The 15,160-nt window shown below is 43.1% G+C and overlaps 1 protein-coding gene across 1 annotated transcript in view; it reads left to right on the top strand.

The window, feature by feature from the left end:
- The first annotated feature begins 527 nt into the window (after positions 1–527).
- AKAIN1 (A-kinase anchor inhibitor 1) overlaps positions 528–15,160 on the top strand; it is a 32,857-nt gene continuing 18,224 nt past the window's right edge. Inside the window, exon 1 of the mRNA XM_048840369.2 lies at positions 528–626. Within this exon, the coding sequence (XP_048696326.1) occupies positions 611–626 (16 nt within the window). The 5' untranslated portion in view covers positions 528–610. The remainder of the gene's footprint in view (positions 627–15,160) is intronic.

Below are 15,160 nucleotides of genomic sequence, written 5' to 3'. Positions count from 1 at the left end.
CCCATCCTCTTTCCACCGTTCACATTTCTTCTGTCCTTATTCGCGTGGCCTAAACGCCTCAGCGCCTGGGTAGACGGCGGCCAGCCCAGGAGATCAACTTGTGAAGTCTTTCAAATCTTAACCCTAGGGAACTAAACGCACGAAGCCTGAGCCCATTAGCCAGGGTTGCAGACGACGGTCGAAAGGCAAACCCCTAAATGTCAGGCAGCTTCCAGTGGGGCCGCTGACAGGAGTTAATGAGGAGCAATTAGCTTGCCCCCGCTGGGAAGCGCTGCTAGTCCCTCGCCCGCCTTCCCCTTCCTCCCGCTGCTGCGCCAGGCTGAGGGGGAGCTTGCGCTGGCTCCTTGCGCAGGACTGGCGTGTGCAGCAGGCGAAGGACCGAGGAGTGCGCCAAGTCCCGGTCCCCCTCTTCCCCTTGCCGCCGGAGCGGTGCATTGTGGAGGGAGCCCGCGTCCCGCCGCCGCCGCCGGGGAAGCCTCCTGCCATCGGGAAGCGCCGAGGCTGGGAGCTGTCCAAGGTGCCGGGGGCCCTGCGACACCCCCGCCGGCTCCGGCGCTCCGGCCCTCCCGCCTCCTCCCGCCCTGCCCGCGGCGCCCGGCCGGACACGAGCATGGTGTTTGCTCCAGGTAACGCGCTGCCCTTCGGCTGGCGAGTGAGCGGGTGCAGGCGGGCCGGGCCCCGCTCTCCTGGGGAGGGGGCTGAGCATCCCCTCGCTACTCACCTGGGAGCGCCACACGCTCGCCGGCGGCTTCCCGCGCCCGGCCCCGGCAGACCCTGGGGTGGGGGTGGGGGGTCCCAGAGCGCGCCTGGCTCCGCGGAGGCTTCGGTCCCCTTGGGCAAGCGCCGGGCGGAGCCCCAGACCCTCCGCCCCCGGAGCCGCTTTCGGGGCCACCTGGCACCCCCCGCGCAGGGCTAAGTTTGGCGGGGGCACGGGATGCTCTGCCGGCGGTGGGGCCGGGGCTCAGGCTCTGCTGCTGAGTGCGCCTGGCTTCAGCTGCTTGTGGGGCAGCGCGACAGACCAGCCTCCAGCCAGGGGGGCTGAGGGAGGGAGGCTGGAAAGGCTCGTGGGAGGGGGAAGAGAAGAAAATGCACAGCCTTGCTAGCAGGGGTGGTGGTCTTTACACCGAGGAGGAGGAGGAGAAGGGGAGGCTGCCTAGGGCTAAACTTGGGTAAGTTAGAAACAAAAGGTCACCTAGGTGGCTGCTGTCAGAAGAAAACTCCTTGCGGGCAGGCAAGGGAGCAGCTGTACCAGAGAGCGGGCACAGCATGGTGCCCAAGTGAGGGGGGAGCCTGCCTCTCCTTTTCAAAAGGGAAGTGCCAGAGGCTTTCCCTCGGGGCTAGGCGTCTAAGTCACTCAGGTCCTTTTGAAAATGTTACTTGCCGACTAAAGAGATCTAGAGTATCCGAATGGGAGAGTTCCCCCCGGCCCCTCCTGCGATCCTCACTCAAACAAACTCCACGGGGCGTCTTGCAGGATCTGGCCCTAGAGGCTTAAGATGCAGAATCATTGCTGAAAAGATCATCACCGGAGTTGCATTGGACTCCGTGTATTTTGGTGGGGTGGGGAGAGACTGAAGAAAATCAGGGTGGTGTGGGTCAACGTAATTTGTATAAAATGGCATTTGTCAGGAGGAGTTTATTGCTTTTCACTTCTTCCCTAAAACTTAGGGTACTAGTATAACTGGTCCTGACCAGTGTAGCAGAAGTGAGATAAGAGGGATGTAATTTGAGAGGGTTTAATTTTTAAAGTTTTCATGTTCCTAGTTTCAATTTTCTTTTGCTTTGAGAGTCTATATCCTGTCAATTAAAGGGATATGAGTGTGAAATGCTGGAAGGCTATATATAATAGCCTCAAAAAGCCTGTTTGGGTTGAACCGGTTAGCCTGACAACTGAAAGACACAGCATTTTGAGAAATTATCTGTTTTCAAAATATTAGTGTGTATTTCAAGTTGCCCAGTTGCTTGCTAATTAGATACAAACCCCCCCCCCCCCCCCCAATGTTTTGGATTGGAAAGAAAACCAAGGAAACAAGTTGTTTGTCTTAACTGAACCAGACTCTTTTTATTGTAGCATCCCTTCACACTCCTTTTATCTGACAGTCCAGATGTCTCTCACCATTAAACATGGCATTGTAAAAAAGCACCATGGGACTGGAGTACTGCAGCAAGAGATAAAATAATGAAAACAACCTCCCCCCCAAAGGATGGCAATAAACTGACAACAAATCTTCCATTGATATCTTGTGCTACACAGAACTTTCTTTTCACATGCCTAATCCATAAATAGGAAATTGTTTTATGCAAAAATTCTGTTTCAAACAGTCATGTTCCCTTACGACAATTGGTGCCATATCATAGATAAGGTAACGAACGACCAGGGATATCTAGGAGGTTAGAAATCAATCATGGGAGTTTGACATTATCCTAAAATGAGAAAGGAAAAAGCTTGAGTGGACTGCATTTTTAATCAGTTTTCTTATTACAAATCAGTCTGAGTATTATTTCTACTTTAGATACAAGAAGTTTACAATTTTATAAGAAGATTGGGGAAATATTTTGTAAACCTTTACCTTTCTTATAGTACAAAACACTTTCCACATTTGCTTTGGAATAGGAGTTTCATTCTGTCTTAAATTTTCTGCTCTTATCTTATTATGTATGAGCTGGTACTCTGTTTCATTTATGTGCCTTTCACAGCACATAAAGATTGTTTGTATAACTGGAAATGGTTATACAGTTATTTCCTTAAATTTAATGTCTACAATGATAAACATCTAGCAGCCATTGGTTCCAGAAAATAATAGGATTTAGGATAATGCATCTTATTTAGCTGTAGCCAGCAATAGCTTCATTTTGTTTATATTCAAAAAAATCTATCAACTCCTGAAATAATAATGAATAAGTTACTCCACAGCACAAACTTATACTAGATTATAAATTGTGAAATAGAAGTAAATCTTCTGACTTAAATAGAACTTTTAAAAGGCTAACCCAACTGACTCTTGACAAATAGATATTTTCCTTTAAATTCCTGCTACCTATATCTATTACCTTAAATTCTCACACCCACTGCTACCAATATACAGGTACCTACAAATCATTGGACCTGATGGATCAAAGCCTGTAAATGATGGGCATCTTTCAGTGTTCAAAAGAAAATGGGCCTAATTCTTCACTGACTTCCACCATGTGTCTCATTTACACCTGTGCAAAATGGGCATAAAATGCTACCACTTTGATGTGATCGTGTTTTACACCCACTTTTAATTCACAGAAGATAGGTATAAATGACTATACAAGGTGCCAGGGAGTGGAGAAGCTAATCCAAAGGGCAGAGATTTTTTTGTTTGTTTGTTTTACTCTGGTTCACTGCATTGGTTGATTTGCTAATCACTTAGACACTATGGGCCAGGCTCTTTGCCAATGTACAGGGACTGTAAAACCATTTCATACAGGTACCTGGAGATCCTACAATGTAGGGGACATCCTCTGGTGGTGTAGCTCCCCTATGCTATTCTCCTCACAGTGGAAGGTATATGGTCCATGAAAAGGTGGCATGGACAAAGGACCCTTGTGTTCTGGCTAACCCCAGTTGTTACTGCTTTAACTCGTGCCAATGAGTGAATTGGCCTTTTGTTGGCCCAAATTAGGAGGCTGTAAAAGAGGTGTGAAATCCTTCCTCACCCCAAGTCATGGCTGCAGTACAGTTCAGCCAGGACCGAACCATGGGGTCTATGTCTTGAAGTTTTGTCTGCTTGCTGAATTCAGCAAAAGTACTTCAGGCAGCCTAGAGAGTGGACTAGTCCCCCCCCCCCCCCCCGCCCCGTTTGTGTCATTGGGTGGATGGGAGACTGCAATGGACCTGGGTCAGGTCAAAAGAAAATGAACTTTGCACTGCCCAAACTGCAGTCTGTCTTAAAAATGAATTCCAGATATTAAAAAAAAAAAAAAAAAAAAAGCTTGCAAAACTATATGCTATATAAAGCCAATTATTATAAATAATTCTACAACCTACCACTTTGTTTTCATAATGTAATGAATACCAAATTATTAAAGCATTCAATAGTTGGCACAAACTAGGAAAAGATGATTCTATAAAGTGACAATACAGTGTTGTTACCTAGCTGTTACAAACTAATTCCTCTTGTCCATCATCAACCTAAGATATTCATATATAAACATTAATTTTATATAGGCTTATTTCAAAATAAAGGTAACATTTCATTACGTCTCTTACAAATGCTTCTAACATATTCTATAACAATTTAAAAAGTACATTATAGTACCACTAAGAATTACTTTCCAATATCGTATTTTCAGTAACTTATCATAATTTATTTTTCAAGTTGTAGCCGTTCATGCTTATTCTCAACCCAAATGTGAATTTTTCCCCCCATGTGGAAATATTGAATCAAAACCAGTCATTTTGATTTGTCTAGGCATGAGCAAAAAGAATGTGGCTTTCATACTTTAAGGCAATTGTCTAACATTATTTTGCACTCAGATCTATTTTGTTTTAATCCTTCAAACTGTGTATGTGTATATTCCTGCATAAGGAATGCTTTTGTTTTCAGAAGTGAGTCTGAAAATGTTAAATATATAAAAATGTGTTTATTTTGCTAATGATCTAATGTTGGGATAATTGTAAGTTTGCATAAAACTTATTGCATCTTTATTAGTTGCCAAGAATGGTACTTTCCTAGAGTTTAAAGCAAGAAGGAACCATTAGATCATCTAGTCTAACCTCCTGTAATCCCAGGTCATTAAATTTCACCCAGTTACCCTTGTATTGAGCCCAATGATTTATCTGAGTAAACCAGAAATTGTGTTTGACTAAAGCATATATTCCAGAAAGGCATCCAATCTTGATCTGAAGACCTCAAGAGATAGGGAATCCACCACTCCTCTCGGTAGCTTGTTCCAGTGGTTAATCATCCTCCCCATTAAAAAGAATTGTGCCTAATTTCTAATTTGAATTTATTTGGCCTCAGCTTCCAGCCATTGGTTCTTGTTACACCTTTCTCTGCTAGATTATAGCCCTTTAATACCTAGTATTTTCTACCCGTAAAGGTGCTTACAGTCATGAACGAGGGAAGAAAAGGTTGGGGTTAGTTAAACCTGGCAGTATTTCTATATGAGGATCATTGAGCAAGCACATTTCTATAACGTCTAACTAGCTTGGACTTTTACTTCATGGTATTCACTGCTCAACACCGTTTTGCTGCAACAATAACTCTGTCACTAGCACAGCTGTTTGTAAAATGTTTAAAGCTATTAGTATTGCTAACTTGCATGCCGACACGGCAGATTATGAATGCATCCTGTATCAAAGGAATTTTAGAAGTCACATTAAAATGGAATGGTGTCCCTAGCCTCTGTTTTTCAGAGGTGGAGATGGATGGCAGCAGAGAGATCACTTGATCACTACCTGTTAGGTTCACTTCCTCTGGGGCACCTGGCATTGGTCACTGTCGGCCTACAGGATACTGGGCTGGATGGACCTTTGGTCCGACCCAGTATGGCCATTCTTATGTTCTTATGTTCTATAATGCAATGGAAGAGATAGCAGCTGCATACTTAAACAGATGTTTTTACTCATCTGAATAGTCATAATCCTGTCTAATTTAAAAGCTGCAGAGATTGGGGTCCGGTGTGTAGTCTGATGTGACCACATGATACTACATGGTGTTTTTTGCTTGTTACTTATGGTTGCAATGGCTGCTCTCAATCCTAAACTCTGTCTCCAGTGCACTGCCCAAGCCCTTATGGGAGTAAGAAACAAAGAGAGAATTACATACCTGTAAGTTTGCTTCTCTGAAGGTGCCCTATTGTAAGATTCTCAGTCCTAGGTCTTAGTTCCTTATCATGACACAGCTAGAACTGCCCTACCTCCAAAGGAAGTTTGACCCCTGAAAGTAGCAGTGGCAGGGTAGAGCATGGACTAGGTGCCTAGTGGTTATCATACAAAATCCCTTATGGCTGTAAATGTTGCCCTCCAGTATTCTAGTCAGTTCTTACGAAGGTAAAAACAGAAGCCAATTCATGAAGATCAATGTAAGATTTAAAAGCATGGCTAGTGTAGGATTATTGCTCCTTAGCTCAGGATTGACAGAACTCATTGTATAGCAACATTTCTACTCGTCATAAGATAAGGTTTTGCAAACCCTACAAGCTTGGCACAGTATGATATAAAGGTTGTACTGCAATTAGTTTGGTGTGGCTGAGTGGTTAAGCTATGGGAGAATTATGCAGGCAATCCCAAACAAGTACCTGAAATATACAACAAAATCAAGAAGATTAAGGGGTGGTCAGAATTAGCTCAATTATTAATTTGAGATCTGAATTTAATTTGTCAAGAAAAAAATCTTAAACGTGTTAATATAGTGAGAGTTGAAATACAATTTATTTTCTTAAATTATCCTGATCGTACATTAAGACAAATTCAGATAAATAGTTGAAGACACCTTTCACTTCCAGGTAAATGGGCTGAATCCAAAGTAGGTCATTAGCGACCACCAGAAATAATGGAAATTAGGTTTCTGTGCAGTGGTCATGTTAAATGAGATGGTCTTAGTGTTGGTTTTGGTGGGGTTTTTTGTTCCAGACATATCCACTACTGGCCTTGGGAATAATCTGCATCTACTAAGCAGAGAAGTAAAGCTGTGAATGGGAAAAATAGAATGAGTTACTCTTACTTCTACAGTTTTTCCCTCCAGGTCAGAATGGGAATTGTTCTTCTAGAGAAAATTGCTCTGCTAATGTCTGCTGTACTTGCTCTATGGATAAATGATACCTCATTTTCCAGTGGTTTCAGTCTAGCAACATTAATGAGAAATAAATTCACCTAAATGTACTATCAACTATAGTGAAAGCTGGATTTATTCATATACTCTTGTTAACCTGGGCTCCCTTGTATTAAGGGTACAAATAAGGAGTTAAATAAAAATTATTTTCAAATTAAAAATCAATCTATATATTGACTGGCTGAAATAAGTTGCCTCAAAGTGGCCAGTCTATGATCAGGATACACACTCTGTGATAAATTAAGTGGGGGATAGCTCCCTTTTATGGACACCCAGCCAGCCAGTTAGCTATAAAATCCCTGTTAGTAGCTGTTCTCTACTTGCTTTACCTGTAAACGGTTAAAAAAAAAAAAAGCCCATAGGTAAAAAGATAGGAGTGGGCACCTGACCAAAAGAGCCAATAGGAGGGCTAGAACTTTTTAAAATTGGTAAAAAAAAATTCCCCTTTGTCTGCTGTTGTTGTTCTCCAGAGAGAGGAGAAGCAGAGCAGGAACAGGGCTGAGTTATGCTGTAGGAAGCTTTAAGCCAGGTATGAAAAACCATCAGATCATACCTAGAGACTACTTATTTGAAACCCCCAAATATGTAAGTAGATCAGGGAATGTCTAGAAAGATGCGATTAGGTTTATCTTTTTTTTTCTTATTGGCTTGTGGTCTCCTCTGTGCTAACCCCCAAATGCTTTTGTTCTGCTTGTAACCTTTAAGCTGAACCTCAAGAGAGCTATCTTGATGCTTCATTTTTGTAACTGTTTTTTTAAGACCTGGCAAAAAGCCTGAGTTCCAGATATATTTTTTTCTTTTTGTTTTTAATAAAATTTACCTTTTTTAAGAACGGGATTGGATTTTTGTGTTCTAAGAGGTTTGTGCACATGTTGTTTTATTAGCTGGTGGCAACAGCTAATTTCCTTTGTTTTCTTTCTCAGCTCTTTCCCAGGTCGGGGGTGAAAGGGCTTGAGGGTACTCCACAGGAAGGAATTCCCAAGTGTGCCTTCCTGGGTTCCAAAAAGGGGGTTTTTGCACTTGGGTGGTGGCAGCATCTAGCCCTTCAAGGTCAGAGAAAAGCTGTAACCTTGGGAGTTTAATACAAGCCTGGAGTGGCCAGTATTAATTTTTAGAATCTTTGCGGGCCCCACCTTCTGCACTTGAAGTGCCAGAGTGAGGAATCAGCCTTGACACACACTCTCTAGTAGTCTGTACACTTATACAGAATAGCATGCATTACATTTTGAAAGATTGTCATTGAAGCAGTATCTGTGTCAGTGCTGGCAGAAATGAATAGTTTGACCTTAACAGTACACTGCTTCAGGTTTCTTCAGTCTATGAAGTCCAGGCAGGTGAGCTCTGTATTGCTCTCATCCAGCCTCATTAATCTCTGAAGTAGCATTATCAGAAGATTCTTTCTACCTCTGTCTACAAGAGATCTTGGAATCTTCTGCCCGAAGGAATAAGATGAGCCCATATTTCTTTCCTAGGGATGCACAAATGTGTGAGGCAGAATGTGTGATGCACTGTATGCTACTTACAGTGGTGCTCTTTGTGAGATGCATCTTTAACATAGTACTACAACAAACTCTAGCTTGCTTTTCTAATTAGAGCAGCTGCTGAAAACATGAAATGGTCACTATTGATTATTGCATCCATTCATAACTTGTCAGTGTGAAGGGGGTGCACATCTGTTAGCCCATAAAAAAGCCTTCCTGGTTATGATTTCCTCCCCCAACCCCCTGCAGACTGAGGTTTCCTGCCTTTGTCTGGAGAGTGACAAGTAGGACCTAAAGGAGTTCACGGAAAGGAAGCAGGTCAGCCGCACCCAATTTCTGACAGCACTTGAAAAGAGGATAGCCTCCTAAGAGGGGAGCTGCTGTTGTTCAGAGAAATACTCTTCACTGATTGAAGGAGTACTCCACATGTACATAATCTTGTTTGCTTTATTGTCAGTTGTGACCTTGCTTGTAAATAATCAGCCTGAATTCCTGAGAGACCTCATGAAGAGGCTTAATTTTCTGCTGGCTTTCTAAAATAACCAGGCCTCTTTCCCAAAAATGTGCAGTGGTTTGTTATTTTTTTCCTTGCGTTCCAAAAAGGGTCATCTCCTTTTACTGGTTAGAGTGAGAGAAGGGAAGAACTCTCCTGTAGTCAGGATTCAACTGTGCAATTTTCAATATTAGACTATGTATATATTATAGAATCATAGAATCATAGAATATCAGGGTTGGAAGGGACCTCAGTAGGTCATCTAGTCCAACCCCCTGCTCAAAAGCAGGACCCATCCCCAATTAATTCATCCCAGCCAGGGCTTTGTCAAGCCTGACCTTAAAAACCTCTAAGGAAGGAGATTCCACCACCTCCCTAGGCAACGCATTCCAGTGTTTCACCACCCTCCTAGTGAAAAAGTTTTTCCTAATATCCAACCTAAACCTCCCCCACTGCAACTTGAGACCATTACTCCTTGTCCTGTCCTCTTCCACCACTGAGAATAGTCTAGAACCATCCTCTCTGGAACCACCTCTCAGGTAGTTGAAAGCAGCTATCAAATCCCCCTCATTCTTCTCTTCCGCAGACTAAACAATCCCAGTTCCCTCAGCCTCTCCTCATAAGTCATGTGTTCCAGACCCCTAATCATTTTTGTTGCCCTTCGCTGGACTCTTTCCAATTTATCCACATCCTTCTTGTAGTGTGGGGCCCAAAACTGGACACAGTACTCCAGATGAGGCCTCACCAATGTCGAATAGAGGGGGACGATCACGTCCCTCGATCTGCTCGCTATGCCCCTACTTATACATCCCAAAATGCCATTGGCCTTCTTGGCAACAAGGGCACACTGCTGACTCATATCCAGCTTCTCGTCCACTGTCACCCCTAGGTCCTTTTCCGCAGAACTGCTGCCTAGCCATTCGGTCCCTAGTCTGTAGCTGTGCATTGGGTTCTTCTGTCCTAAGTGCAGGACCCTGCACTTATCCTTATTGAACCTCATCAGATTTCTTTTGGCCCAATCCTCATATTTGTCTAGGTCCCTCTGTATCCTATCCCTGCCCTCCAGCGTATCTGCCACTCCTCCCAGTTTAGTATCATCCGCAAATTTGCTGAGAGTGCAATCCACACCATCCTCCAGATCATTTATGAAGATATTGAACAAAACCGGCCCCAGGACCGACCCCTGGGGCACTCCACTTGACACCGGCTGCCAACTAGACATGGAGCCATTGATCACTACCCGTTGAGCCCGACAATCTAGCCAACTTTCTACCCACCTTATAGTGCATTCATCCAGCCCATACTTCTTTAACTTGCTGATAACTTCACTATCATCTGAAAGCGACCCAGCTTGAAAGACCCCTAAAGGGAATAATGGATAACAAATCAGATATGAATTTACCTTGTTATACAATAAGGAAAAATGACCTCAGGTAAATCCACACTAGGAAAAATGTGTTTTAGCATGTGTTAGTTAACAAGTGGTAACTAACACAAAGTAAAATGAGACAATTTGTAGTTTTAATGTGTGTTAGTGGGTCAGAGTAAATGTTAGTAAGGAGCCGAAGGGTCCAGCTTGCAGTGTGGGCAGCTGAGAAAAAAAAATGTCTTCACTTTTAGACTGAGCACATCTGATACACAAATTGACAGACACACATGCCATTTTCAGAGTAGAACTGCCCTTTAACAATTAGGGATATTAAGCAGTTATATATATATAAAATTCAAAGAGCATTTCCATTCACATTTAGAAAAAGCTCATGTTTGTGTTCACTAAGCAAGCAAGATGACCATTGGGGTTCTAGGCCAGTCAAGAATATTTTCACATTAATTCACCCATCTCTCTGTATTCAAATGAGAAACAATGCTGTTTGCAGCTATCATGTTGGTAATTTGGATGCCAGGTATCTTTAACTGCATATATAGTTTGTAAGAGATTGGGGAGTGGGAACTAGGAGATCTTAGTTCTATTCCTGTTCTGTCACTGGCTTTGGTTAAGTCACTTAACCTCACTGATTCTTTTTCCATCTAAAGAAAGATAGGATAATTCCTACCCCACACAGATGTTGTTATAAATCTTAATTAGTGTTTGTAAAGTTCTTTGAGATCTTCAGATGCAAATCACTGTAAAAGCACAAAGCATTACATCAAATGGCAAAATCTAATATTATCCACTATGTTCTCTTTGTTGGACACCTTCCATTCATCTATCATTTAAATTTACAATGATGCATATAAGACCTGATCCAATCACAGTGAAGTCAGCAGTCTCTTTATTTCAGTAGGAATTGGATTGGGCCCACAATGGTTTTCCACTCTAGAGAAGCTGTACACTCTGCTAAGGTCTTCCCTTCAGCAGATTCCTGAACTTGCTGCAGAGATTGTGCTCTTTAAGAGAGAGGTTCACCTACAGTTAATTTATCCATTAAAAGAAATAACTGTAAAAAGGGAAATTAAAGTCTCCCTTTAGCTTTGGAAAAACTGGGCTCAGATGTTCTGTAAGAATCAGCTTTTTCATTTGCTGAACGCTGGCTACAAGAAACCTTTGTTTAGACTAGCCTTCAAATTTAGTTCCATAAAGCTCTCTCGGAGCTGAGTCTGCTTACCAGATTTGTGTATCAGTCATATTCTGAAGTCGCAACAAAATATTTTATCCTGATGTATTATCTCCAATAAACTGTATAGCACAAATATGAATAGTAGTCTGTGTACTGCAAAATTTCTAATGGCTAAAATTGTTTAAAGTAAAGAACTAAAACTGCATCCAGCCCCTGCAGGTGAAGAATAAATATAGCTCCTTGCAGAACATATTTATTATAGATGATTAATTTGAATAGTCCATAATGACAGAGTTCTGAATCTTTATTTTTGGTAAATTGTATAGTTGGCCTATTTAGAACTTGAATGTTCTTCTAGAATGTATTAAATTGAGAAACTTAATGTGCTTCTAGTTAATCTTATTGAAATAGTTGTGGGAACAAGTTTAAGAATAGCAACAAAAATATACTGGTTTAAAAAAATTGTTTGAACTTATGAATCCCTAATGCACGTTTGATGCTTCATTTATAGTGAGAATATTTCAAACAGAACAAGAAAATTCACAGAAGTCTTTTTAAAAATATAAAGTTGATACAACTAACATATCCACTGAAATTCCTGGGGATTTTTTCCTCTGCTTCTTGTAAAGTAGCGAAAAACCACCAGACAGAAGTCATGAAAACTCTGCTTTATGAGATTCTTGCTTGGATGCTATATCTAGATACTTCTTAAAGATGTAAATGATGAATTAAGCATTAAATCAGAGCTTATGGGACAGGTTATACTCATCTCCCTGTTCTTTCAGAATTGGATCACACTGAGTCACAATCTATCTGCCCCTGACTGTGGCTGGCAAAGTGATCTGTCCTAGCTCAGCGCTGGCTCCAGGGACAGAAGGTTGTGCTAGGAGCTATGCTGGGTTCATAGATTATTATACAGCCAGAAAGGAGCACTAGTCTAGTCTGATCTCCTGTATAATACAGGCCATAGGACTTCCATAAATTAAATTTGTTTGAACTAGAGCATATCTTTTAGAAAAAGATGACTGAGCCCTATATGTTCTAGTAAGAGCGAATGCTAAAATATCCCCTAAAACTAAGATAGGAAAATATGGAACTACTCCTGAGGGCATTCTGTGCCAAAAAATAAAAAATTCTGCACCCAAAAAATTAAAATTCTGCACACAATATTTTAAAATTCTGCAAATGTTATTTGTCAAATAAATGTGGAGACTCCAGCATGGTATTGGGGAGCACAGGCCACTGGCTGCACTGAGGTGGGAGATCACTGTGCAGCTTCCTGCCCCCGCAGGACACAGACTCAGTGGTGAGGCTGCACCAAACCCTGACACAGTGCAAGGACGGTGCCTGCCCCAGAAACACCACAGGGCCATGCCCCCCCATGCCAGGTGCAAGATGCAAGTGTGGAGGGGCTTAGTGTGAAGGGATCCAGGTGTGGGTTGAGAAGGTTCTGTGTGGGACAATCTGGGTCCAGGCAGCTCAGTGGGGGATCCGGGTGTGGAAGGGATCTGAATGCACAGGGGCTTTGGGATTTCTGGGTGCAATGGTAATGGGACTCTGCAGGGGATCCCAGTGAAGGTGGTTGGGGCTCAGCAGGAGGGGTCTAGGTGTGAGGGGGATAGAGTTTGGCAGGGGGGGGGTCTGGATGGCTTGTTGGGGTGGTCCAGGTGCAGGGGGAGTGGGGCTCATTGCGGGGGGGTTCTGGGTGCAGGGGGTGTGTGGCCTGGTGGGAGGGTCTGAAGGGTTCGGGATGCACAGGGGTTGGGCAGATGTGGGAGCAGCTCCCTGTACAGGGATCCCTCCCCCTGCAGCTGAGGAGCAATGGGTGCAGGAAGCAGGAGCAGGAAGAGGAGTTCGCAGAGCTTCCTGTAGCCAGGGGAGAAATCTGGGGATGGGTCTGACCCAGCCCTGGATGCCATGCAGGAGAAAAGGAAGTCCCGTCCTCCCCAGCCCAGCCCGGACTAGCAGCTGAGCCCAGCACAGGGTAGGAGCCACCAGCCAGGTCTTCCCCAGCTCCACCTCCTGCACCCACAGTGATTTACCTCTCTGCCAGCTACCCTGGGCAAAACGTACTGCTGGGGAGGGTCGTATGTCCGCTCTTGTGGCTTCCCTTTGCTTCCCCAACAGAAAGTAATTTTTCTGCTGGGAAGCAAAGAAATCTGCGGAGGACATTGTGACAGGTTTCCTGCCCCCCCTTCCAGGGTGCCACCTGATGTAATGGGGTACCACTCAGCCTGACTGTTCCAGCAGCTGGAGCTCCCTCACCCTGTCCTGCCAAGCCATGCCCTCAAGCCTCTTCTAGCACACATACAGGTAGGGACATACCCAGCTGCAGAAAGACAGACACTGAAATCAGTATTGCATGGGAAGGGTTTCACCTAAGGAATTGCCCAGGACTCAAGAGCACTCCCCCTCTGGAGAGTAAACCCAAAATTTTATTGTCTTGCACTGCACTGACAACTGTACAGCATAAGCTAATTGAAATTTGCGCTCTCCTTCACTGTGGACAGAGATATGCACAGCTTTTTGACCCCCAGTTATGAATTATGTAAACTGGGTTAAAAACAAAAACAAGTTTATTAAGTACAAGAGGTAGATTTAAATGATTATAAGGGATAGCCAACAGATCAAAGCAGATTACCTTAGTAAATAAACAAAAAACACAAATTGAGCTTAACACACTAGATAGGTGGGATATAAATTAGCAAATTCTCACCCTAAGTGATAAACTGGCTGGCTGACTCTTAAGGCACAAATTGCCTTGGCTTTCCCAGGTTTTCATATACAGGCTAATGATCGTTCTAGCATGGGACCATCACTTCCCACAGTTCAGTCCTTGCCCCTCAGGTGTTTCCGGGTCTGTTGTTGCAGGGAGAGTGAGGTCCCCCCAACGATGTATTGTCCCCCTTTTATATCTTCTTCCCACTTGCTGGAAAGCTCTTTTGCTGTGATCTGGGTCAAACAGTTCCCCTTGTATAGTGCTATCTCTGACAGGTTTCTATTGTTCAGAGTTCCTGAGGTAATCCTTGTGCTTGTGTGCATTTCCTCAATAAGCCATTAACATTGTTTGGCCTTTGTACAGTTGCACCTAAAAGGCTGCTTGTAGGTGTTTTCAACCTCACATGTTTCAGTAACACATACATAGCCAAACTTAATAACTTCACATACAATCCAATGAGATATTAATGTCTAGCAGATTAAGACTTTTAGAATGATACCTCACAAGTCATACTCTGTACAAAGCATATTCTAATTACATGACAGTGGTGAATATTGGGGTGTCAGAGTGTCACGGACATAAATTCTGCACATGCGCAGTGGAGCAGAATTCCCCCAGGAGTATATGGAACCAATGAATGAATCTTATTCATTCACAGCTTAGAGACTGAAATACACATAAGAATCTGATTGTGCAACTGTTTTTAGGCATTTTTGATTCTCTTCTCTTTCTGCTGTAGAATCAGCTGGGTATTGCCCTCATACTTTCCATGCTAGTCAGTCAGGTCTCCATATAACTCCAGAATAAAGAATAAGAGGCAATATTAGACACACCTAACTCTAATACAATGAAAGAGAAATTTCAGTCTCTGAAACATATACTTTTGTTAAGGTTACAACTTAATCCTATTATGTACACCCAGGGTTTCTTGTCACACATCTAGATTCAGATATGTCCAAAGCAGGCCCTTACTCCAGCGAACAATTCAACTGGAACTATTCATTCATAAAGTTAAGCATTTGCATAAGTGTTTGCAAGGTTGGGGTCCTGGTAACTGCCTCATTCAGTCTTAATATACAAGCAACGTGACCAATTAACTCCCTGAT

This window comes from Caretta caretta, chromosome 2 (assembly GCF_965140235.1).
Source record: "Caretta caretta isolate rCarCar2 chromosome 2, rCarCar1.hap1, whole genome shotgun sequence".
NCBI classification, from domain to species: domain Eukaryota; kingdom Metazoa; phylum Chordata; order Testudines; family Cheloniidae; genus Caretta; species Caretta caretta.
Note: the sequence above shows the minus strand (reverse complement) of the source record. Positions and strands in the feature narration are given on the sequence as shown.